General features: G+C 36.9%; 4 protein-coding genes across 9 annotated transcripts; 2 read left to right on the top strand and 2 right to left on the bottom strand.

The window, feature by feature from the left end:
• LOC105166757 (acyl-CoA-binding domain-containing protein 1-like) lies at positions 1,080–4,839 on the top strand. Of its 3 annotated transcripts, none has more exons than XM_011086226.2 (7): positions 1,080–1,194; positions 1,434–1,994; positions 2,598–2,703; positions 2,808–2,914; positions 3,568–3,659; positions 3,992–4,089; positions 4,452–4,839. In XM_011086226.2, exons 2-7 carry the CDS (start codon positions 1,507–1,509, stop codon positions 4,629–4,631), a joined length of 1,071 nt encoding a protein of 356 aa, XP_011084528.1. In that variant the 5' UTR covers positions 1,080–1,194; positions 1,434–1,506; the 3' UTR covers positions 4,632–4,839. The 3 variants fall into 3 exon arrangements, with proteins under 3 accessions (XP_011084528.1, XP_011084529.1, XP_020550858.1); XM_011086227.2 differs by having other exon boundaries at positions 1,095–1,236; positions 1,502–1,994; XM_020695199.1 differs by having other exon boundaries at positions 1,105–1,236.
• On the bottom strand, positions 5,185–9,332 carry LOC105166756 (luminal-binding protein 5-like). The gene is made up of 8 exons (XM_011086225.2): positions 9,161–9,332; positions 8,048–8,315; positions 7,748–7,962; positions 7,424–7,666; positions 6,468–6,947; positions 6,196–6,350; positions 6,022–6,104; positions 5,185–5,929 (listed from the first exon to the last, which is right to left on the bottom strand). The coding sequence occupies exons 1-8, from the start codon at positions 9,216–9,218 to the stop codon at positions 5,434–5,436; spliced, it is 1,998 nt and encodes a 665-aa protein (XP_011084527.1). The 5' UTR covers positions 9,219–9,332; the 3' UTR covers positions 5,185–5,433.
• LOC105166755 (importin subunit beta-1) lies at positions 11,288–16,354 on the top strand. Of its 3 annotated transcripts, none has more exons than XM_011086222.2 (3): positions 11,288–11,478; positions 12,560–14,983; positions 15,076–16,354. In XM_011086222.2, exons 2-3 carry the CDS (start codon positions 12,573–12,575, stop codon positions 15,272–15,274), a joined length of 2,610 nt encoding a protein of 869 aa, XP_011084524.1. In that variant the 5' UTR covers positions 11,288–11,478; positions 12,560–12,572; the 3' UTR covers positions 15,275–16,354. The 3 variants fall into 3 exon arrangements, with proteins under 3 accessions (XP_011084524.1, XP_011084525.1, XP_011084526.1); XM_011086223.2 differs by having other exon boundaries at positions 12,517–14,983; XM_011086224.2 differs by lacking the exon at positions 15,076–16,354 and having other exon boundaries at positions 12,560–14,683; positions 14,784–14,972.
• Positions 19,626–22,954, bottom strand: LOC105166753 (protein phosphatase 2C 57). 2 transcript variants are annotated; one of them, XM_011086219.2, is made up of 11 exons: positions 22,511–22,951; positions 21,691–21,819; positions 21,471–21,573; positions 21,269–21,379; positions 21,030–21,109; positions 20,895–20,948; positions 20,684–20,800; positions 20,340–20,394; positions 20,227–20,259; positions 20,088–20,134; positions 19,626–19,914 (listed from the first exon to the last, which is right to left on the bottom strand). In XM_011086219.2, exons 1-11 carry the CDS (start codon positions 22,825–22,827, stop codon positions 19,791–19,793), a joined length of 1,170 nt encoding a protein of 389 aa, XP_011084521.1. In that variant the 5' UTR covers positions 22,828–22,951; the 3' UTR covers positions 19,626–19,790. The 2 variants fall into 2 exon arrangements, with proteins under 2 accessions (XP_011084521.1, XP_020550886.1); XM_020695227.1 differs by lacking the exon at positions 20,340–20,394 and having other exon boundaries at positions 19,773–19,914; positions 20,227–20,288; positions 22,511–22,954.

Genomic DNA, 24,454 nt, shown 5'->3' with positions numbered 1-24,454 from the left:
TTTACAACCAAATCAAATACACTATTATTGTATAAAAAGAGAAAAAAATTAATCCAAAAAAATAAAGGAAAAAAATTGTGTATTTCTATTAGCGCCACCATCAAGCATATGTTTGTATTTCAATCCATGCCAACATTATATTTGATTTGTAATGTGAAGTGGTTTATCTGCAGATCAAGCGTTAAATTTTTTGAATTTTTTTTCCTTTTTTCTCCATTTTTCAAAACTTTTCTCCAATTTTATTTATTTATTTATTTATTTTGTAAAAAAGTTGGGAGATAAAGTGCAAATGATCCCATATATTGGAGGGCTATCTGCATTTCATCTTTATAATTAAATCGCCCTTAGACGCGTATACACACGCGGACGGAATATTCCTCCAAAAATCCCTGAAAATGCAAAGCGCAACAAAATTAAAAGTTTGGGTGGACAAGTATATAAAAAAAAAGTTGGGGACAAAGTGCAAATGACCCCCATACGTCGAGATGGTGTCTGTATTTTATCCTAATTATAATTACCACATTATTGTTTGGTAGATTACTGATACCCCTGATAATAACGTTCGTCTAACAACTGACTCATTTTGTTAATTTTCGTCACGGTTTCATTCAAATTTTACATTGAATTGTCAAAATATCCTTTAAGATCATAAATTATAATTTTTCACACTTTTAAAATTTTTATATACAACCTTTTTATAATGCCATCCATTCCATATCAAATTTGTACATTTTTTTTATAATAACACATGTCCAACATGAACTTTTTATATATATTTTTAAAAAAAAAAAAAGAAATTAGTAAGGATAAATTGATATTTTCACCTTACTATATGATGATTTCATAATTTTATTAGGGGAGCATTGAGCGGTATTTATAATTATATTAAATTTTAAGAGTGTCCGCTATAATTTTTTTTATAATTTCGAACACAAATCTCCCGTAGAGAATCTTTAGTCCAAACCTTTAGACTAGGAAGCATATGTTAAGTTTGGCAATTGGGCCCAAGTTTGGTCCAGCTAGTTTTGGGCCTGGGCTTTAACTCATTCTCTCACTTGCCATCGACTCCAATTCTCTCACGTTTGACGTTTCACTCAAAATCGTATCTGGGTACGTTGACAGTTGGAGACAGTTAATTACTGCGACGCAGCTCCCCTGGAAGCTATAACCCGACGAAATTCGTAGCGGCAGAAGGTCGTATCCGGCTCCGTTCCTCCGCCATTATCGGCGTTGCTCGTATATTTCCTTCTGTTTTCTTATACTATATAAATGTAAATTTGTTTGATGTGTATAGATTCAAATGTTATCCATAATACTAAATTTCTGTAGTTCATAGTTCGACTTTACCATTTCTAGGGTTCATCTTGGAAGTCCCAGTGTTTTGCTCTGATTTCAGCTTGCTGATCGGAAAAGCTTTTGTTTTTACTTTTTAGGTCTCCTGAGCTTTTTTTGGGTTATTTTGTGAAAATATATTTTAAGGCGCGCGCTTTGGTTTTATCAGCCGTTATGGCTGAGTGGCAGCAGTACCTGCAATCGGTGTTTTTTGGCGTTGTTTTCTCATTCGTTCTTGCTAAGCTGTTCTCGGTGATCTTCGCCTTCCGCGAAGAAAACCTCCGCATCACGCGCTCGCATCAAACCGAAGCTGAAGACGACTCCAAGCGCCAATTTGATGAAAAAATCGCGAGCTCATCGGGCAGGGTTTTAGAAGAAAATGAGCCATTATTGGGTGATAATGAAGGAGCGGTTAAGAAGAGTGCAGTAATCAAAGATCACAGTGATAGTGATGACGACTGGGAGGGCGTCGAGAGCACTGAATTGGACGAAACATTTAGTGCCGCGACAGCGTTTGTGGCTGCAAAAGCAGCAGATCGTGCAGCTCAGAAAGTGTCGAGTGAATTGCAGTTGCAGCTTTACGGATTGTATAAGATTGCTACCGAAGGGCCTTGTTCTGCATCCCAGCCGTCGGTTCTTAAGATGACTGCTCGTGCCAAATGGTAAAAGTTTATCCCTTTTGAATATGATGCCTGTGTTCAATTAGGATAGAGTTGACTCTCTGGAAGTTTTTACTGATATTTGGTGTTGGAAAATGATCAGAGACCAATTTGGTGATGACAGATAATAGCTATTTAAGCAATGAGAATTGTCAAGTGAACATAATGCTGGTTATGTTTTGTATTTGCCCGAGAAACCTGATTATTTGTATGATCGGATAATGTAGTTCACTCTAGTTGTTTGGGGGCATCAGGGTCTTTAGTTGCTTGTTATTTTCATTATGCACAAATCAGTTTGCTGAGATACGATTTGGAGGTTGCAAGACAAGCTGAACATTATCTTAGCTCTGCCCTTCTTTTGTTCTGCATTATATGCTTGTTACCAGATAATTACATCTTTATCCTTATTTATCTGGATCTTTGGAAGAATAGTAAGTCAGCTAACAATTGTAAGTGTGAAGAACCATAGACTGACAATTGTAAGTCAGCTGGAAATTTTAAGTGGAATCTCGTTTTCTTGCTTGTTTTTCTGGCCCATTTTCTTTGCCATTTGGCACAAGATCTTTTGGCTAAGTAGCTAAAAGATTTATATTGTTGGTCCTCTAGGCAAGCATGGCAGAATTTGGGGGCCATGCCTCCTGAAGAAGCAATGCAAAAGTACATTGACATTGTCACTGAGTTATATCCCTCATGGGCTGCCAGTTCAGTAATTGTGAGATCAGATTTTTCTGTTATTTTTTTTCTGAAATTTTTTTTTATTTGCTCTCTTCTTTACCACTGTTCTCGTCCTATTTCTGTTTGCTATGCCAATGGCAGAAGAAAAATGATCTAGAGAGCAGCAATGCACCTAATTCTGGTTCCAAAGGGCCCATGGGACCTGTTTTTAGCACCTTTATACATGAAGAGGAACCTGGATGTGAGTTGTAAGGTCCTGAACTTACCCTGTATGATTGGCATGTAAAGTTCTGCTGCTGCATGTGATTTGTAAAGGATGGTCTCATTACTTCTCTTTTAAGTTCTGTCCAAGTGTACCTAGAGGCCTCCTTTATATATTCCTGTATTTTAAAAAAAAATAGCCCTCTATCTACTAATACTGGGAGAGAGAGTTTGTACTTTGTTCTCTTGCTTAATCTTCCTGGAGATCTTATTCTTAAATTAGACCTTCAGCCTCACAACACCTTCCACACCCAAAGCATAGGTGAAGAGACGGATAGGTATTAGGAGTGAAGAAAAATTCTTGACGCCCTTTGTCGTTCAGCCGTCTTCGGTAGTCAGATACAGCAGACGATCAGTTAATTGATCTAGTTCTTAATTCTTCTGTTCTGTTATAAAGTTCCATGTTCTCTGAGTTGATGCTTGTCAAACTCGGCATCCACCCCCCATATCCTTGCTGCAACCCTATTCAGGCTTTCCCTCTGTATTGGGTATCTGGAATTTGCCCTTTGCTTTTATCACCTATTAAACATAGTGTCAGATTTCAGATAAAAGCTGTCGGACTACAATTTAATAGTATTAGAGGGCACCTGCGGCACATGTAGAGGAGTTGTATTTGTAACATTTCCTGTTTTCTCTGCAGAAAATTGGATGCTATGCATGCATTTGCACGAGAAGGAGATGAAGAGAAGCTACTTAAGTGTATCGAGAGTGGTGTCCCCTTGAATCTGAAGGGTTTGTAGTTATCTACTATTTTGTTGTTTTTTCATGATAACCACAAAGGAAAATAAGATGCTGTGGTTGACAGTCTGGTGATGACTATCCATGGAGAAGTTCTTCAGTGAGGAGGACAAACTACAAAATCGAGCAAAAATTGATATTCAACTTGCCAAGTTCCTTTGAATTATTCAATTCATCTGGGACAAAGATGAAAGAAAAAAAGTTTCATTAATATAATGTGCATTACACAAATAAATCTGTCCCATCTGTATGATGCTTTACTTTGTAATACATATGTGATTGGGTCCGATAAAGGCTCTGACTGAAATATACACGAAATGTTGCAGATGGTGAAGGTCGCACTCCATTGCATTGGGCTGTAGATAGAGGGCATATGAATGTTGTAGCATTGCTTTTGGAAAAGAAGGCTGATCTTAATGCTGAGGTAGGTTTTATATCACGATAGGTCCTTTTGAATGTTCTCCTTAAAATTGAAAAATCTGACTCATCTTTTTCCATAAAAGAATGCCCTTACTCTCCGAACTAGCTGCAATTTTTGTGGATAAAATAAATTAAGTTTATGGAAACTTATGAGACAAAAGAAAATTGTCAACGTGCGATAACTGTCTTCTTTCATCCTTGAGATACTTCACATTCTCTGACCTTGTTTCGTGAACTTTTTATAACAAGAAGTATCTGTGTTTGCAAGTTTGAGTGGGAGTAAGAGAAGAAAGCAAGAAATGATGCATTCTTAGTAGGTGAGACTCTGTGTCACTGAAATTTTCTGATTCTCTTGCTTTTGGAAAGGATGATGAAGGTCAAACTGTATTGCATTATGCTGCCATTTGTGAGAGAGCTGCCATTGCAAAGTTACTTGTGGAGCATGGTGCTGATATACAGATCAAGGATAAAGAAGGAAACACTCCTGCCGATGTTTGTGTGTTGAGCTGGCCCTGGATGCAACGTGCTTCTAATGTGGCTGACTGATAACATTTTTCAAATTTCCACCCGTTTACTGATCAGATAAGCCCATCCCTGTGTATAATTAACTTTCAGAGTTATTCGTATGTCCCTACGAGTTGTGGTTTTTGTCATATTTAACCTGGGCTTTGATCATATCTTGCCTTCTAAACGATGGTGGCTTTTGGATTCCCTACTGATCCTATTTTCTTTACAAAATAAAGTAAACTTTGCATATGCTACATCTTCTTGTTCTTGTTAGAAAGCTCTTACCTAGGTTGCTGTTGCAGTAGCCAATGGCCGTTCAACTCGTGCACTTGCATCATCAACTGTGGATTTACTTGTGAGGTTAATTTCATCTTCGCGGTACTGATATAGAATTGGCAAAGAAGGCTGATTTCATTTGAACGATTAAGTACAGGATGCGCAGCAATTAGGTTTCTTTAACTGGGGTATCCGACCTGATCTTCGTTTTAACCCCAAAAGAAAAGTACAGAAAATAGATTGCATGTGAAATAGATTGCAGAAACGAAGAATGAAAACATGCAGTGCAATTCCAAGCATAACTAGGAGTTAATAATTAATAAATGCGCAATACAGAAAATGCATCTCCCTTTAAATTCAAATTATCAAAGATCCAAAACGAGGGATACGATGAAGGAAAGGGAAGACCCCATTTCATGTCCTCAGCGAACAGGATTTTCCTGTGAAAATACACAAAACTTTTTTGCCAGAAAAAGAGTGCATAAAAAGTCGAGTTTCATGTTCTATAACTAACATCTCTCTCTCATCAGTAAAAGCTCCAAACCTAGAACCTACTTAAAATCTTTTACAGTTCATCATGGCCTTCGTCTTCATCCTCTGTTTTGCCGCCAGGGGCACCACCAGACCTCTGATAGACAGCAGTGATGATCGGATTGCACACTGCTTCTACCTCCTTCAGCTTCTCATCATAATCCTCCTTCTCAGCATTTTGGTTGTCGTCCATCCACTCAAGGGCCTCCTTGGTTGCTGTCTCGATCTTCTCCTTCTCGTCAGCCTCCAATTTGTCTGCGAGCTTGTCTTTGTCGTTAATCTGGTTCCTCATGTTGTAAACGTAGGTTTCCAGGCTGTTGCGGGCGTCGATTCTTTCTTTGACCTTCTTGTCCTCCTCCGCAAATTCCTCAGCTTCCTTGACCATACGCTCAATCTCTTCCTGGCTCAAACGGCCCTTGTCGTTGGTGATTGTGATCTTCTCGGATCGACCAGAGGCTTTGTCTTCGGCCTTGACGTTCAGAATACCATTGGCATCTACCTCGAAGGTAACTTCAATTTGTGGGGTTCCTCTGTTCAAGACAAAAGATTGTAACCAGTCAGGAAAAAGACTTGGAACATAGTTGAAATCTCTAGTGGAATAGGAATACAGGGAGATATGAACCTTGGGGCTGGTGCTATTCCTGTGAGATCAAACTTCCCAAGCAACCTACAGTCCTTTGTAAGACTTCTTTCACCCTCAAAGACCTGTTGAATAGCATGAATTCCATTTTATCTTCATCCAAAAAATTGAAGCTATCTTCATTATTCGGAAATTTCAGGATTCAGATTTTTATACCTGAATTGTGACGGTAGTCTGTTGATCTTGGTAAGTGGTGAAAACTTGGGACTTTTTGGTTGGAATGACGGTGTTTCTTGGAATCAATTTGGTCATAACTCCTCCAACGGTTTCAATACCAAGAGTTAATGGAGCCACATCCAAGAGAAGAATATCTGATGCCAAGAGAGGGTTACTAATTAGTAACGAAAGCTCTAACAATAAAATTTTGAGAAAGGAATATATAAAAATTTTAAATGGCCATTTCAAGAGAGGTTTGGATAGAGCAGTACCTTTGGTTTCGTCACCTCCCTCTCCGCTCAAGATTCCTCCTTGCACGGCAGCACCATAAGCAACTGCCTCATCTGGGTTAACACCCTTGTTGGGCTCCTTACCATCAAAATAGTCCTTCAAAAGCTGTTGAATCTTGGGAATCCTAGTGCTTCCACCCACAAGAACAATTTCATCAATTTGGCGCTTCTCCAAACCGGCATCTTCCATGGCCTTCTTAACAGGACCCATAGTCTTTCTGAACAAATCATTGTTAAGTTCTTCAAAACGAGCTCTTGTAAGGGGTTCAGAGAAATCTACGCCATCAAAGAGGGACTCGATCTCCACTCGGACCTGGTGCTGACTGCTCAGAGATCTCTTAGCACGCTCAGCTTCTCTCCTCAACTTTCCAAGTGCTCTGTTATCCTTACTAATGTCCTTCCCATGCTTCTTCTTGATCAACTTAATGAAGTATTCCATGATCCTCTGATCAAAATCCTCACCTGCAGAGACATGTAATAAGACGAAATTAAGACAAGTGCTTCGGAAGGTATTCAAATTTCTCATAGACCCATGTAACTACTAGAATGGAGATGCTTATGGAATAGTCAGTGCAGTAATTCCTTGCATGTAGCATCTTTAAACCAGTTAAGATCGTTTTGATTAATAAGTTTGCATATTCTACAATTCATGCTTCACATCTTCTGATATTATGAAACAGTCCCTCAGTACGGAGCTACTATTCAGAATTTGTAATCTTGAAAACTACAGATGCAAAACAGCTCAAGAAGTTCAAGAGAGACTTTAGCAAATCAATAGCCTTCCAAAAGATATTGGAAATAAAAATATCACAACATATCATACAGTGCTATTGGGTCTAAATAAACATTAGCAACAGCATTACTGCAAGGTACAATTTGACCAGACAAGGTTAATACATTAATTTGATGCTCGAAAAGAGATTTTGAAAAGCGCTTACCTCCCAAATGAGTGTCTCCATTTGTTGCAAGAACCTCAAAAACACCATTATCAATAGTCAAGATACTGACATCAAATGTTCCACCACCAAGGTCAAAGACAAGAATGTTCTTTTCACCACCTTTCTTATCCAAACCATATGCAATTGCTGCTGCAGTTGGTTCATTAATAATTCTTACAACATTCAAGCCAGCTATTGTGCCAGCATCTTTGGTAGCCTGCCTCTGAGCATCATTAAAATAAGCTACAGAAAAAAAGCAAAAGGAATGAGTAATGCCATAATATTGTCTATCTAAGTAAATGGCTTAGGCACCCAAAAAGTTACCAGGAACAGTAACAACAGCATCCTTAATCTTCTTTCCAAGGTAAGCCTCAGCTGTCTCCTTCATTTTTGTCAAAATCATCGCACTGATCTCTTCAGGACTGAAGACCTTGGTCTCACCATCTTTGATCTTGACCTCAATGTAGGGTTTTCCATCCTTGTTCACAATCTTGTATGGAACGAGCTTCATGTCCCTTTGAACTTCTTTATCCTCAAACCTGTGAAGTAGCATCAGTAAAGATTCATGATAATGATATCAGCCAGTTTATATCATGTAAAGAAAGGATAAGTAGTAGTAATTACTTTCTGCCAATAAGTCTCTTGACGTCAAAGACAGTCCTCTCTGGATTAACAGCTGCCTGGTTCTTTGCAGCTTCTCCAATCAACCTCTCATTGTCGGTGAACCCAACCCATGAAGGGGTGATGCGGTTTCCTTGATCGTTTGCTATGATCTCAACATGTCCATTTTTGTAAACACCAACACATGAATAAGTTGTGCCAAGGTCAATGCCAATAACAGTTCCAACTTTAGCAGCCTCCTCTTTAGCTATGGAAAATGCAAATAAACAACCTGCACCAGAAAATCGATAACCATATAAATACATTACCTTCAATGAACATGAAAAGTTAACATTACTCCTATAATCAAATGGTTGAGACATACAAGTCATCTGCATTTTAATTGCTCCCCATTGAGTTATGGAACATATCACCCAACGAAGGAGACCCTAAATATAATTTCACAACTAAATTGATCGGGGGGGGGAACGGGGGGTAGGAAACAGGCAGAACTATAAGCAAACTTCATTTCCATTTAGAAACTCTGATATATTCTTGTCGTACTACTCTTGATCTGAGCACTTGGCCGAATTTCATCTATTTAGTAGGCGGATAATCTTTCATTAATTCAAGGAAAAAAATAAAAAAATATTCAAAATTTGTCAAATTCATAGTTTTATTAGCGACTAAAAGACGGTCATAAATCCACAAACACAAATCATATAATGCTAGGGAACAGAAAAGAAGAAAAAGAAATCGGCAGTCTCATTTCATCCTTGACTAATCCTATTCGTAGCAGTAGTTTTAATCAGAACCACAATAAGAAACTGATCTCTCTCCCAACTCCATTTCAAAATATCAGCAGATCTGCAGACAAACTATTACACATGAACTCTGATCCACATTTCTCGTCGAGAAATGAGCAAAAGAGAAAAAGCATTGTTCGCAAATAATAATGCTTAAAAAAATTTCAGCTAAAAACTTCCTGAACAGATCGTTCATTCTCTAGAAAAATGAAACACAAATACTTTACAGAAAACAACAGACTAAAACAAATCAAACAACATACATAAACAATACGCCAAAAAAATCAGCTATAACAAATAATTTCCATAATAAAACCAACGAAATCCTCACCGAGCAAGACGATCCCGAGGACAGTCGAGGATGCGCGCCTCTTCCTCGCACCAGCCATAGCTGCGAAGATCGACAACCAAACACACTCTTCTCTTCTTCTCTATTATGTTATTTTCGTTTTTATATTTTCTTCTTTGCCGCTGCGTATTGAGTTCTGAATCTGAAAAGGGGACGGTGCAAGGGAGGAGTATTATATAGCCACTCCGCTGCAGAGTGAACCCGTCATAGGTGATGACGTGGACCAATCATCTCTCGCGTGTGAATCACTCCTCTCCCTCCGCCTAAATGGGAGCTTTGAATTGTAGAAACCGTGTCACCGGTGCTCACTTGGGCCAATCGCAGAGGTTCACCGTGTCACTAGCGATGACGTGGACCAATCACGATCTTAGCAGGGACATATCAACCAATGGGGTTCTTCTCCCACCTGGGACGATCACTGCCGTAAGTTTTATGATCTAGTTGATTTTTTCATTTTATTCTCTTTCTTCTTTTTTTCTCCTTTTATGATGGATTAACTATTAATAGTTTCTCTAGAAAGTTCGTCAATTTTACCCAAAAAAAAAAAAAAATACATATAACATATTTTCTATATTACACATTTAAAAAAATATATTTTTGACTAAATAGAAATTTAATATATCAAACAAAATTTGAATAATTTACAAAAATTACAAGATATTGATACATATAGATTAAAATGTGGAGTTGATTGGTTATGTAAATAATTTTAAAATATAGCATGTATACATATGTAATAAAAATAAATATATATAATTAAGGGCAATTTACAACAACTTTTTTTTAGATTTGATAAATTACGAATATTCCTCATTTATTTGAAAAATTATTAATACCATCTAATTTTAATGGTCGTCTAACAATTAGTTAATCTCGCTAGTCACCATTAGATTTTCATTCATTTTTTTTATAGTGAACTGACTAAAATGCTCTTGTGAACTAATGATTATAATTTTATTTATTTTTTAATTTTTTATTGACTAAATGGATATTTTTTTAATAATTTCTAAAAAAAATATCCACCCCCATCCAATTTTTATTTAAAAAATATACATAAAAGCATAATTGCAAAATTCATACCTTATCAAAAAAATTACATAATTTCATCCAATATCAGGGGTATTTATAATTTTTCAAAAATAACAAGCGAATATTTATAATTATATCAAACTTTAAAAAAATATCATTATAGTTTACCCTATAATTAAAATAGATTGATTACCCGTATTTGTAAGATTCAAGCCCACGGCTTCTTATTTGTGACCCTCTTTACTATACCTCTCTCTTTTCCCTCATTACATTTTTATCTTCTTCATTCCAATTTATCCCTTTGGTCTATTACTTAAAATAATTACTTTAATTTTATGAAAAATTAATTAAATTCATAATTAAAAAAAGTACATCGAATTTCTCAATTATCTTTTAATTGCTTTGTAATAATATTGCATAGTAAAAAAAAAAGAATAATATAAATTATTAAATTATTAGGAGCATGAAAATTTATTCGATCAAATTTTTGAATTAAAATAATTCAAACAAGCTCTTCTTCGGCTTGCGGCTTCCTCATGGGATGTTGCCATTCCGTTTTGGACCGACTTAGAGTTGGCAATGGAATGGGTTGAACATTTCATTTTAAGAAAACTTGGACTTGGTTTGAATATCCCCGTCAAATATTTTTAATTCGTATCCATATCATTTTGACCAAACTCAATTAATTATTTAAAATTATTATTTTCAAATTATAAAATAATAAATTTCTTCTTTAAATAGATTAGTTGACATTATTGATATGAATCATAAAAAATTGAGTGTTAATGGTTTATGATGGATCAATTCATGTGATTTTGATCATATTGTTGTTTTAAATCTAGTGGGCATAACCACAACATATTTATTAGTTATTAGCAAAAAAAGAAAAACGAAAATAAACTAAACTCGTCTAAATATGACAAATGAAAGAAAAAAGGAGTGGGGAGAAGGTTCATCAGGTGGACCCCACACACTTTAGCGCTGTAGTCAGCGCAGCAGCCAATAATCTCCCAACTTCATTCATTTTAAAATTTAAATAAATAATATAAAAGAGAGAAAGAAAATGATTATTGCAGATAAATGAGATTTGGACAATTCAAGTCCAGCTCTACATCCGCTCTTTCTCCCTCTAAGCAAACGCACACATTCATACACTTCCTCTCTCTAGAAGCTCTCGGTTTAGGGTTTTCGCAGGCGCCGCTTTAGGATTTATTCGATCGCGGGGAGAATTCTTTCGTCACTTGCTCTCGCTCCTCAGCTTCTTTCCCCAGGTAATTTCGATTTAATAGCTATGAGTTTTGTAATTTCCTTTCCCTTTTTCTTTTTTTTGGTTATTGAGCGTTTGAGTGTGCACTTTTTGTTGCTATAAAGTGAAGCCTAGAGTAACTGGAGGATTGCTGGATCCACTTATTGGCTTGATCCGACTAATTATCCAGTATTTGAGCTGAAAAATTGATTATCGATTGTGTTACTTGGTAAATGTGAAATTTATAATTTTTTAAGTTCTAGAGTTCATATCGATAGATCGGATTCCTCTGCTTGTTCTTTTTTGTAAATTTACCAGCAGTTGGAATTTTGGTGTACGGTCGATTCTTTTTTGTTTTTTTCCCCTGGCTGAATTCATGTGTGTTCCTATTGCTATTTTGGTTGATTCTTAATGTGACTACGTGAAATGATAAGTGGTGGTAGCACTTTAATCTTTTCTTGTTCGTGTTGGATTAGACCACAATTAAGTCTTTAGTTTGATGGGTGAAGCTGTTGATTTACTTAAATTTAGGAAGTTTAAATTTGAACCTGTTTTGTTTTGGTTCTATTTATTGCATTACGCTGGGTGCGACATTGGAGACCAATGTACTGTTTTTCCACTTGTCAACACTTTTATGCAATGATGCATACTGATTGGGTGATAAATGGATTTGTTGTCTTTACGTAGTAAAATTGCGAATGTATTCGGTTCTCTTAGCTGTCAAAGTGGCATCCTTGTGTTACTTTGTCGTATGCGTGTACAAGTTGACTGTGGGCTTCCTGATTTTAGGGCTGCTCCAAAAAGGAATTACTGTCTGTCAGATTATTTTGCTGCCACTGCCACATTCACTAATATTTTGGATATGCAGTCTAATTATTTTCTTATTATGACTTGGTTCCTACAAAGTATTCATTTCTTTTTCTCATTAATGAATTCGAAATGCATCATTTCTTTCTTGAATCCTCATTTTGCAACTGGAATTATGTTTTGTAAAAGATGACTGCTTTACCATTTACTTCATTCTTTGATGTGTGATGTCATCCAGTGCTGACTTTTCACTTAGGTGCCTAATCATGGTAATTTGGTCTACATGTTGATATTGGCAGAGAGAATATATCTATGGATGTCACGGAGGTCCTTTTAAGTGCCCAAGTCGTTGATTCAACAATAAGGAAGCATGCGGAAGAAACTTTAAAGCAGTTTCAGGAGCAAAATTTTCCTGGTTTCTTGATATCCCTTTCCGGGGAGCTTGCTAATGAGGAGAAGCCTGTTGAAAGCCGTAAACTAGCGGGTTTGATTCTTAAAAATCGTTTGGATGCCAAGGAACAGCACAGAAAGTATGAGCTTGTGCAAAGATGGTTATCACTAGATGTTGCTGTGAAGAGCCAGATCAAGGCATGCTTGTTACAGACGCTTTCCTCTGCTTCACCTGATGCTAGGTCAACTGCATCACAAGTCATTGCAAAGGTTGCAGGCATTGAACTGCCACAGAAGCAGTGGCCGGAGCTCATAGGTTCCCTCCTGTCTAACGTTCACCAGGTCCCACCTCATGTTAAGCAAGCTACCCTTGAAACACTGGGTTACTTGTGTGAAGAAGTTGTTCCAGAAGTTGTTGACCAGGATCAAGTGAATAAGATACTTACGGCTGTGGTTCAAGGCATGAATGCTAATGAAGGTAATATAGAAGTTCGGCTTGCCGCCACCCGAGCCTTGTATAATGCCCTTGGATTTGCCCAGGCTAACTTTTCCAATGATATGGAGCGTGACTACATAATGAGAGTTGTTTGTGAGGCCACACTCTCACCAGAGGTTAAAATTCGGCAGGCTGCATTTGAGTGTTTGGTCTCAATTGGCTCAACATATTATGACAAATTAGCTCCATACATTCAAGACATTTTCAACATCACATCCAAAGCTGTCCGAGAAGATGAGGAGCCGGTGGCTCTTCAGGCAATTGAATTTTGGAGCTCAATATGTGATGAGGAGATAGATATTTTAGAGGAGTATGGAGGTGATTTTACAGCAGATTCTGATGTTCCTTGCTATTATTTTATCAAGCAGGCCCTACCTGCACTTGTTCCTATGTTATTGGAGACACTTCTTAAGCAAGAAGAAGATCAGGATCAAGATGAAGGTGCTTGGAATCTTGCAATGGCTGGTGGAACTTGTCTTGGTTTGGTAGCGCGAACAGTTGGGGATGATATTGTACCACTTGTAATGCCATTTATTCAAGAAAATATAACAAAATCTGATTGGAGGCAGAGAGAAGCTGCCACTTATGCATTTGGTTCCATATTGGAAGGTCCTTCACCTGACAAATTAACTCCTATTGTCAATGTTGCTCTAAGTTTCATGCTCACTGCTTTGACTAATGATCCAAGCAGCCATGTAAAGGACACAACAGCTTGGACCCTGGGAAGAATATTCGAATTTCTTCATGGGTCAACTGTGGAGACTCCCATTATTACACCCGCAAATTGTCAACAGATTATCACTGTTCTCCTCCAGAGCATGACAGATGCTCCAAATGTGGCCGAGAAAGCCTGTGGTGCTCTCTATTTCCTAGCACAAGGTTACGAGGATGTGGGCTCCACGTCGCCCTTGACGCCTTATTTCCAACAAATTGTGCAGTCCCTTATTGATGTCACTCGCAGAGAAGATGCAGGGGAGTCACGGCTTAGAACAGCTGCCTATGAGACCCTAAATGAGGTAGTAAGGTCCTCTACTGATGAAACCGCCCGCTTAGTGGTGGAGCTTGTTCAAGTCATCATGGCTGAGCTCCACAGCACTCTTGAGACACAGAAGCTTTCATCTGATGAGAGAGAGAAGCAGAATGAATTGCAAGGCCTTCTTTGCGGATGCTTACAGGTTATCATCCAGAAATTGGGGGCATCGGAGCCCACTAAGTATGCCTTCATGCAGTATGCAGATCAGGTTATGACTCTTTTCCTACGGGTTTTTGCATGTAGAAGTGCGACCGTCCATGAGGAAGCGATGCTTGCCATTGGTGCTCTTGCCTATGTGGCAGGTCCTAGTTTTGCAAAGTACATGCCGGACTTTTACAAGTATCTGGAGATGGGTCTTCAGAATTTCGAGGAATACCAAGTTTGTGCAGTAACTGTTGGGGTTGTGGGGGATATCTGCAGGGCATTGGAGGATAAGATTCTGCCTTACTGTGATGGAATAATGACCCTGCTTCTGAAAGACTTGTCAAGCAACCAGTTGCATCGGTCTGTCAAACCTCCAATCTTTTCATGCTTTGGTGACATAGCACTAGCTATTGGAGAGAATTTTGAGAAGTATTTGATGTATGCTATGCCCATGCTGCAGAGTGCTGCGGAGTTGTCTGTGCACACATCAGGTGCTGATGATGAAATGATAGAATACACTAATCTTTTAAGGAATGGAATATTGGAAGCATATTCTGGGATATTTCAGGGCTTCAAGAACTCTCCTAAAACCCAACTCCTGATTCCGTATGCACCTCACATCCTGCAATTCCTGGATAGCATGTACATGGAGAAAGATATGTGAGTACACTCTTATCTTATTGATGCATTTTGTATCTAGGTGTACCTCTTCTTTAAATATGTTCTCTGATTATTTGTGTATCTGTCCACAGGGATGATGTTGTGATGAAAACTGCTATAGGCGTCCTTGGAGATCTAGCGGATACCCTAGGAAGTAATGCTGGTGCTCTTATCCAGCAGTCTCTGTCAAGCAAAGACTTTTTAAATGAATGCTTGTCTTCAGAGGACCATTTGATCAAAGAATCTGCTGAGTGGGCGAGGTTGGCCATTAGTCGAGCCATATCTGTTTGAGGTGCAGTTGGTCCAGTCTGTGCATATTACTTTACCTGCATGCATATGGTTGTGTCGGGTCAGGGTCCAGTTTGGACATTAACTCATGTCATGTTCACAAACAAAAGAAGCCTTTTTACTTCTTTTGTACTAACTCATGCATCAGCATCATGGAGTTGGGTTCCTGTCTTTTGCCATGGGGGGTTTGGGGACATTTGCAGTGGCAGCTTCTTAGAAATTTTCTGAAGGACTGAGAAATTGATGTGTCATTTATGGTGAGCGGGTGCTGAGTCGAAGGTGGTCATTGATGTGCTGAATGGACAAATCATGCTGAATGTGTGATGCTTGGCTGGTGTTTTTTGACAAGGTGAGCCCCCATGTCATCCTGGTGTTGCCTGCTCGTCGGGTAGTAATGCGGCCCGTACCAGTGCAACAAATTCGGTTTCCACTATACTTGAAGCCAGCCAACTCACCAGCTTTTAATTTTCCTCATATTTAAAATTTTCTTTGTTACTATACAATTTTTTTTTCTTTTTAATATAATATCCAGGTCGGTCTGTGTCATGCATTCATCCAAACATTCTATATTATCAGAGTCGGGTTTTGCATATAATCTCATTCATCACTTGAATTAGCATTCACATGGGGTGCTGCCATCCTATTCTAGTTAGCTAGGACATTTCATTTGCACTTTCGGTTCTTCAGTTATCAAATAGGTGTTTCACAGGCCATTTACAATCCTGGAGAACTTGCTTGCTGCTCTTTCCTGCTGTAAAAGTAGAGGTTCCTTTTATTTATTTTTTCCCCTTCTCAATCTTGCTTTTGAAAATGTAATCTATTTTATTTCATAGCTCCAAGTGTGGATGTCATGAAATTGCGATGACATAGAAAGGATTGAGAATGTGATCGAAGGATCTAAGGCATTGTATTCGTGGTCTTGCCTTGTAGTTTTCATCTCTCAAGGGATACATAATCTATAGTTGTATGGATTTTTGTATTTTGGTCTTGTATCATGTCTCTACTTTATACCTTCCTATTGTAAAGCTTGCTGATTAGTGGTGGTGATTGTGGCCCCAATACACTCTGGTTGGGAGTGTGAAATGCTGTCCAAATCCAAGTTTATGTTGCATTTGAATTTTCTGAGTAAGTTGTTACCCTGAATAAGTTGTCAAAGACTTGTTCTGGTGTAAGTTTGCATATGTACTAGTTTAGTTTTGCTCGACTTGGAGAGGGAGAGCACCTATAGAGATTCAAATCGGTTGTACTTGCATAGTGGCTTTATATGTTTGAGTGTGGAGTCTGCAGAGAAGCTGGGGTGGTTCAGGACGATCCTGTTCCCGTATTGTGCAGATGATGTTGGGTGCGTTATGAACTGATCGGTCCTGGTCCCGGTCTCTGAAATTGCGGATAATTTTCCCAAGTATACAATACATTATTTCATAGTCAGCAAATTGTTCATAGTGGGCGAACTTCAACTAACAGAATGTCCGGTAGAACTCCAACAGAACAGTATGTGAACACTAGTTTAGCGACCTCAACTCCAATTCAACGCACTTTGTCGCCTTTCAAACTGAATAATTTCTCCTATTGCATTCACTATTTCCTATTGCATAATTCTCCACTTTTATGTGCACTTCAATTTCATTCATTGCCAAATTTGTGCACTTTTAAGTGGCACCAAAAGTTTCATGTACAATGTATTTGTTAGTTGTTTAAAATTTGATTTAATGGAGTCAGAGTTTCTCAAGATAGCATTTCTCGTTACAGAGACTATGAGGATCTTTTGGGACAGCCCACAGGGCTTTGCCTCAAAATTTGCAGTCAGATCTGGAGTTCAAACTTAGGTAAGGGTTTGACAAAGTGTTTTTATATCTGTCGACAACATCAAAGCATTTAAGGAAAACCCAGGTTCTAATTTTTGTTCTACATTAAACTTAATAATAATAACAATAATAGAAGACAAGTCTGTGCTTGTGAATTATTTTCCATATTATTTGTCTATATATGTAGTTGCTTATGAGATACTTTTTGAAATATATATTTTAAATACATTTTACTACAGGGAAAAACATGGATCATAAAGACTGTAATAATTATATTTGTACTTTTTTATTTGTTTTTTTATATATCACAAATTTATTATTATTATTTATTAATATACTATAACACCCCCCCCCCCAAAAAAAAAAAAAACAAAAAAAAAAAAAAAAGTTTGTTTTTTTATATATCACAAATTTATTATTATTATTTATTAATATACTAAAACCCCCCCCCCCCCAAAAAAAAAAAAAACCAGAAAAGAAAAGAAATGGGGGAAAAAGGGGGGAAATCCGCATTGAAGTTATTTGTAGAGCACTATCCACTGCCGTCCCCTGCAAAATTGTGGAAAGGTGACAAGTCAATTTGTTGCACTAACATTTTGAGAAAATCAGAAGCTCTTTTTTCACTATGTTAATAATTTGAACTTTTTTACATGGTCTTTGAGACTTTCAATTGTTTTTCTTTTTTCATTACCTGTTATTTCATAGTGGAGGGGAATATGATGATGTTCAACATACGTCAGTACTCTTACTCGATATTGTCTTCAACACCATGTTAAATGATCATTTAATCTAAAAAATCAAATTAACACATAAGATAGCGCAATAAAACAATGTGAAGAGTATATTTTTTCCTTTTTGTTTTTTTTCTCGTGAGGTGTCTTCAAGCCCACTAGACTTGAGACTAATCCCACTCACGATTTGTGGCTGTCATAGGCATGAGGGAACTTTGCATAGATAGGTTGGAACACAAGATTTCCTGCTAAATAAATCGACCCTACAAATATGAACACAATGCAACCTCATACCATTTTGTCAACCCCTGGGGAGATTAACATTTACCACACACTATTAAATGTATCACTCCTTTATGATATGTATGCTGGGCATGAGATAATTAGAAAAGAAAGTGAAAGCTAAAAGCCAAGAAGAAAAGCAGCAAGTGCTTTGCTTTGACTACCCATGCAAATTGAATTTTTTGTATTGTGTCCACATGCAGACATCCACTGTTTCTTCAAATGTTGATGTAACATTCATGACATGTTGTGTGCAGTTGACTTATTACACTCATCTGCTAATGCATCTCATCATCATTGTACCACCAGCTATTGGGTGCATATGATCTCTCATCCCCATTTCTGCTCTTATAAAGCCAGCTTCCCACCTTGAACAAACCATAGCTTTGATGAGCCTAAACAGGCCTCTAACTAAACTCACAAATAGCCATGAATCCAAGAATGAGGTGTTCTCTTCTAGTTTTCATCTTAGTTGTTGCTTTCTTTGGATGGACTACTGATCAGTGCATTGGCCTCCGAGTGAATCCTCTCCGCTCGTTTTACAAGGTAGGTTGGCGATTGGTCATTCTATTTAAATTATGCACCAACCATACTGCAAATATAATGCACTTGTCATGTGATTAGTTTTTGATTTGACTGGATTTGGTTCAGGCTAATTTCTCCTAGAATGGGTAGGAGAAGCTATAGATTGTGATGTACTAATATGTTAAAGTGTGATGATAGAAATAGCATCATGTTCTTTTGCGAGTAACAACATTGTTTTTATGCATATTTTTGCGACTAACATGAAAGACCACTGTCGATTCTGCTAATGTTCGATGTATATTTTTAATAGGGAGGAATCGAGGGAAATTCAAGAAAGCTCTTGGGGATTGAAGTAGTGTTAGATTACGACTACGCGGGCCCTAACCCTAAGCATGATCCAAGAGGGAAGAGAGGAGGTGGTGGAAGCAAAAGCCCATGACACTATCAAGTTTAGCCTTCTATGTGCAGACAAAGTTTTGTATTGCGTACATTAGATTCTTTTCATGAGTTTTTATGCCGATAGTGTAAGATCTTTGTTGTTGATAGAGAAAGAATTGCTCGTAAGTAATGTATTGAGCCTTATTGTTGGATGTCGAATTCTGGCACAATGGTGGGCGATAAATCCAATGGTTTTGGATGGAAACAGTCAGCGCGGCCAAAAACTTCACTGTTATAGGGGTTAATAGACGTCAGGGTTATATACCAAGCATCATATGGGGTTCAGACAATGGGACGTGTTTATTCAGTGAAAAAATGATGCCACCATGGACCTAAATAGCAGTGCACTAGTTTACCACAAAAAGGTGCAGTCCCATCTACTGTCTGAATCCATTTTGCTATCTAATAAGGATTCAGAAATCAACATGCCATTGATGCTAAAACTCCAAGGCTCCTGCTCATCATTGTTGTAAGAAAATAAGCATGGAAATGGCTGTCTTCCAATTCCCAGTCCATAGACAACTTTCCTAAAGACAACCTTCAAGTCATAAACATGTCTTTTACACTGAGAACTGGTCGATGAATAGGAAAAACATGGTATTAATCTGTCAGTTTCTTGATTGTTCTTAGATGTAATAACTACTCAGATAAGTGAAGCTTGAATTTACAGAACACAAGAAAAACAAGTGATTGTTCTGTTCGCTCGTGATAGTATGTACAAATAGTCTGGTCTCATGTTCATAATGAGAGCAAAGTCGACATCCATATTGCAAGCGAGACTAAACTGATTGTAGCCATGGCTTGTCCCAATTCATACACAACATTTTGTTTCTCCACGGGTAAATTTCGCCAGTCCGTTTGTCTGTCACACATAATATAAACACAAGAACAAATACTTAGTATAATACAAAGGTCTGTAAAACTTTGGTTGTAATGATAAAAAGGTTGCATTGTTAACAATGGAATTTATCTTAAAAAAACTAGGACTAGCTGCAGAAATATGGCTATGCAAATGATAATAAAAGAGAGTGATACCCGAGGTCAGCAATGACAATGCTAATGTTGTCTTGTGAACGTCGATTCTGCAACACAAAATTTGTTTTAAGACAAGTCAATAATGTTCTCATCTTAGGTGTGGAAAATGGAAAATATGAAGTTTTCCGTGGTTCATTACCAGAGCCATCTGGGCAAGAGCTTCTGAAGCCATCTGCCGAAAAGGAGAAACTACAGTCATTTCTGCTTGTTTAGGGAACAACATTAGTTATTGAGCTATGGTTCTTTATTTACCTGAACATCTCCATGTTGTCGAAGTTGATTTCTAATGAAATTAATTGCATCCGAGCTGATATAATGATAAAAGTTCTTATAAGATAATACTGTTGAAGACAAGCAGTAAACATCCTTGAAGTTTAGGCATATGACAAAGAATCCTTCAATTTTGACAAATTACATTGCAGTCAGTGCAGTAATGTTTTACATTATAAATTCATCCTCCAAGACCAAATGGTCAGGAGGAATCTGCAATCTATGGTACGAGTAGGAGGTGCTAGTGTAATTCTTCAAACTTGATGGATTTTTTTGTAATGTGTTGAAATTTCAGGGGTGTCTACATATTTATCCATAGATTTTACCTGTTCACGTAATCCCACAATCCATCAGAAGCTAATACTATAAACTCAGCATCCGATCCAAGCTCTACTTGAAAAACATCAGGCAACGCAGTTACAAAATCTCCTTTCAGTTGTATGCTGAAAAATATAGGAAATTAGACTTGTTTACTTCAAAGTAATACTAGTAAGTATCGTAACAGGAAATGAAACGCAATGGTATAGCTATTTATACCGAGAAGCGAATTTTTCCGACCACCGCCCTTCCTCAACTCCTTTTCTCAGCATCCTTCAATGAAAACAAACTACGTTAACATACGAAAAAGTAGTGATAGATACAAATACACAAGTGAAAGACGAAATTGCTTACTCGTTCTTCTTGGTCTTAAACCGCATGTCGCCAAAAGAACGGGACACAGAGATATCTCCGCAAATCCTTCCATTGACAATCTGCAGACATGTAACATTGTGAAATGAAATCTATGTGTACTGGAAAAATATTATGACATCATCAGGAAACTGAATAGAAGGCTCATAGAGTTCAACTTTTGAAGAGGCATTTAAGAGAAATTGACTTTAAGTGAGGGAAAAAGGCATAGCAAAACACACCCATCCTCCCGCCTCTCTGATTCGTCTGATTTCTTGTAGAGAAACTTTGTTGTTCCCATAGGGCCGGTGAGAATCAGTCAAGATTTCAGCTTTTCCAGACCGTGAGAGCACCTGCATTGCCGAAGTAAAATACAGATATAGTTTATCCACTATTACACGGTCCAATCATGAAAATTGTGAAAATCAAGTGTTGTAAGCATACCAGGCAAGAGTCGCCAACATGAGAAATAAACAGCATGTCATTCCGGATGAAAATAGCAGTAGCTGTTGAACCAGACTCGTCCCCTTCACCGTTCGTCTCAAGCCTTTTACAAAATAAAACCTTCAATACAATCACATAGCATATATAATCATATTGAGACTACGTAGATGTTTGGATTACACAGATGCTCTTCTAGAGAGAACGGGTACAAATCTGTTACCGTTTCAAGAGTTTTGCATCAGCATTTTCAAAAGCCTCTTGCAGCGCTTGCTTTATTGCTTTGACATCCTTCCCCTTCAAGAGCCGCCCATCTTGTAACGCTGCAACACATTCTCTGTATAGTTCTTCCCTGCAGTAAAGAAAACCAGTCAAGCAATCTCACCATACACTAGTTTAAGTAGCTGATAATAAAGTAGGACTATAATTAATGGAACTTCAAGAACACAGTGCACGATGGACCTCGCAGTTGATAATAGCCTAAGCGAACTCACTAATTCTCAGACACAAAGACTTTATGTTGAAGTAATTAGTCGTACCAATATACATAACAAACAACAAATTTTGACAAAAAATGAAAAACGGGCACCAGCTAGACTCGTCTTACCCCCACGCTTTTGCATTTGAACAAATAATCAGCACACAGAAATCAGCCCTGTAACTTCTTACAGAGGCAGCATTAACAAATGTAAAACACATGGTTGGAAACACTAAGTTATGTGTTGGAGCACAGAGTTTGACCATACGTTCTACTTCAGCCAACTTGGGATACACTTTTTTGCAAGAAGTAAATCTGTAATTTTACAATACTTTACAAGCGTCCAAAATTATACAGTGTTAATAAAGAAAGATGAGATGAACAGTATATAAAAGTTCATCTTCTGAACCACGCAGTGTCTTCTTGTATTTAGCTCTCTTTTCTTAATTTCCAAACATATTTCATTCCATCTTGTGATCTTCTAACATCATGCCCTATTAGCCCGCAATCCAGACAACTACAAGAAAAACGAAAGCACAAAAAAATCATTATTTTTTCATCAAACCTGAGGAACTCAACAGATGAAAATCCAGCATGGCCATCGAAAACTGCAGCAAAGGAAAATCCATCAAGCGCATCAGATTGAACAATCACAACATCATCCTCCATCTCTTCGCGGGCTCCTTTCAGCTTAACCGACCCCCATCTGATCCCGGAAACACCCGCCAACGAAGCCGGTGCATCTATCGCAATAGCAGAGCAAAATACTCTTCCCTCTCCACCCTTTACTACGACGTTCTTCGAAGAAGCCTTATTACAAACATAATTGCAGCAAATATTGTTCAACAAAAACTTCTGCAGCTGTGGACTACAGAGGGCCATTACTCGGTGCAAAATCAAAAGGGTTTCAAGAATTGAATGAAAACACTGTTGTGACTTGTTGTTGATCCCTCAGAGGATATTTTGATTGGTTGAGGTTTAGTTAAGGATGATGGAGGGGAAGTGAAGGCCAGACAGTCCTCTAACTGAATTAACGGCTTGGATTTCTTTCGTCTGTCACACTTAGCTTACCACTACCACAAATATATTTATTTTTTTAAAAAGGAAGAAAAATAGTAGAAAAACATAAATGATGATATTAAATTATAATTATCTTTATTTTATCACTATAATAACTTTTGTAAGTTTAAATAGTAACGAAATTTAAGAGAAAAAATGCAAGCAATCCCTTATGATATTGCAAATGAGTAAATTACCTTTTATATAAAAAAAAATAATAATTTATCTCTCTATATTTCTAAAATACAATAATTTACCTCCTTATATTTTTTATATACGTCAATGCCAATTTGGTGAATGATTTGTACATTTTGTCTGTCCATCTCACTCCATAATTGTTTTCTCAGTTTTAAGGTAATTATTGTCATTCAATCCAAAATACCTAAGTATCAAAATAATATTAATAATTAAAAAAGAATTTAAATAATCAGTAATTACAACCTCTTGAACACAAAGCAAGAATCATACCTTGTACTAATAAGGTCCCGTAAATAAGTTTGATGTCATATATTCGAGTTCTACAAAATATGTGTAATCTGTCAAATTTTACGTGGGCTTATAATTTTATTGTAATCTATTGTTTATGTTCCACAAGTTAGTTTCTTTGCAATTTTAGTCCCATTATCACATTGCATCCCGAACTCTAAAAAATTTGAAATTTTAATTCCAAGTCTTATAATTCTGTTAAGTTTTTTATGGAAACAATCTTAATTCCTCTAAAGACTTAGAACTTGTACCATGCACGTGCTGTTACCGTCGAATTAAGGTTTGAGATCAAAATTATAATTTTTTTTTGGAGTTGTAGGATGCAACGTAGTGAATTAAAACAATAAGACCAAAATAGCAAAAGTACAAATTTGTGGGATGTGAAATACAATTTTTTCTAATTTATTTAATTGTTTATAGATATATTAATGTATTGATTAAAATTTATGTACTGTCAAATTTATTGAGATGTTGATATAATCTTATAATTAGTTATAACTTGAAAAATAAAAAAATAATGAGTAATTACAAGCATTTATGACAATAAAACTCTTACAAAAATTATTATTATGCATGTTTTCTTTAATTTTATAATATTCTTTATAATATTTTAGAAGCATGTTATAATTCTTTCAATGTTTAATTAATCAAAATATATTTTAGACATGAATATTTAATTTTTATAATATTATTTATGATATTTTAGAAGCATGATATAATTTTTTTTAATATTTAATTGATAATCAAAATATATTTTAGACACGAATCTTTAATTTTATAATATTTTAGAAACATGTTATAAATTTGATTAATGTTTAATAATCAAAATATATTTGAAAACGAAACTTTAATCTATACGTAAATGCCACCTAAATTTTCTTGTGCATGTAAAAATTTAGATATTTAAGTTTTGATTGATAAGTTGAAATAGGAAAGCGACTTCCATGTGTTTTAGCTAAAGTCG

The sequence above is a fragment of the Sesamum indicum genome, linkage group LG7 (genome assembly GCF_000512975.1).
Source record: "Sesamum indicum cultivar Zhongzhi No. 13 linkage group LG7, S_indicum_v1.0, whole genome shotgun sequence".
Classification (NCBI taxonomy): Eukaryota; Viridiplantae; Streptophyta; class Magnoliopsida; order Lamiales; family Pedaliaceae; genus Sesamum; species Sesamum indicum.
This window is presented reverse-complemented; position numbering and strand designations above follow the sequence as displayed.

Bases quoted from the DNA above. Each gene is read 5' to 3' on its own strand.
- LOC105166757 (XM_011086226.2), top strand. From the start codon at position 1,507: ATGGCTGAGTGGCAGCAGTACCTGCAATCGGTGTTTTTTGGCGTTGTT. The intron at 2,915-3,567 runs GTAAGGTCCTGA...TTTTCTCTGCAG, and splicing joins GAGGAACCTGGATGTGAGTT to AAAATTGGATGCTATGCATG. The intron at 4,090-4,451 runs GTAGGTTTTATA...GCTTTTGGAAAG, and splicing joins AGGCTGATCTTAATGCTGAG to GATGATGAAGGTCAAACTGT.
- LOC105166756 (XM_011086225.2), bottom strand. From the start codon at position 9,218: ATGGCTGGTGCGAGGAAGAGGCGCGCATCCTCGACTGTCCTCGGGATC. The intron at 7,963-8,047 runs GTAATTACTACT...GCTACTTCACAG, and splicing joins AAGAGACTTATTGGCAGAAA to GTTTGAGGATAAAGAAGTTC. The intron at 6,351-6,467 runs GTACTGCTCTAT...TCTTGGCATCAG, and splicing joins GGGAGGTGACGAAACCAAAG to ATATTCTTCTCTTGGATGTG.
- LOC105166755 (XM_011086222.2), top strand. From the start codon at position 12,573: ATGGATGTCACGGAGGTCCTTTTAAGTGCCCAAGTCGTTGATTCAACA. The intron at 14,984-15,075 runs GTGAGTACACTC...ATCTGTCCACAG, and splicing joins ATGTACATGGAGAAAGATAT to GGATGATGTTGTGATGAAAA.
- LOC105166753 (XM_011086219.2), bottom strand. From the start codon at position 22,827: ATGGCCCTCTGTAGTCCACAGCTGCAGAAGTTTTTGTTGAACAATATT. The intron at 20,949-21,029 runs GTAAGCAATTTC...TTTTCATTGAAG, and splicing joins TTTAAGACCAAGAAGAACGA to GATGCTGAGAAAAGGAGTTG. The intron at 20,135-20,226 runs GTAATGAACCAC...TTTGTGTTGCAG, and splicing joins CTCTTGCCCAGATGGCTCTG to AATCGACGTTCACAAGACAA.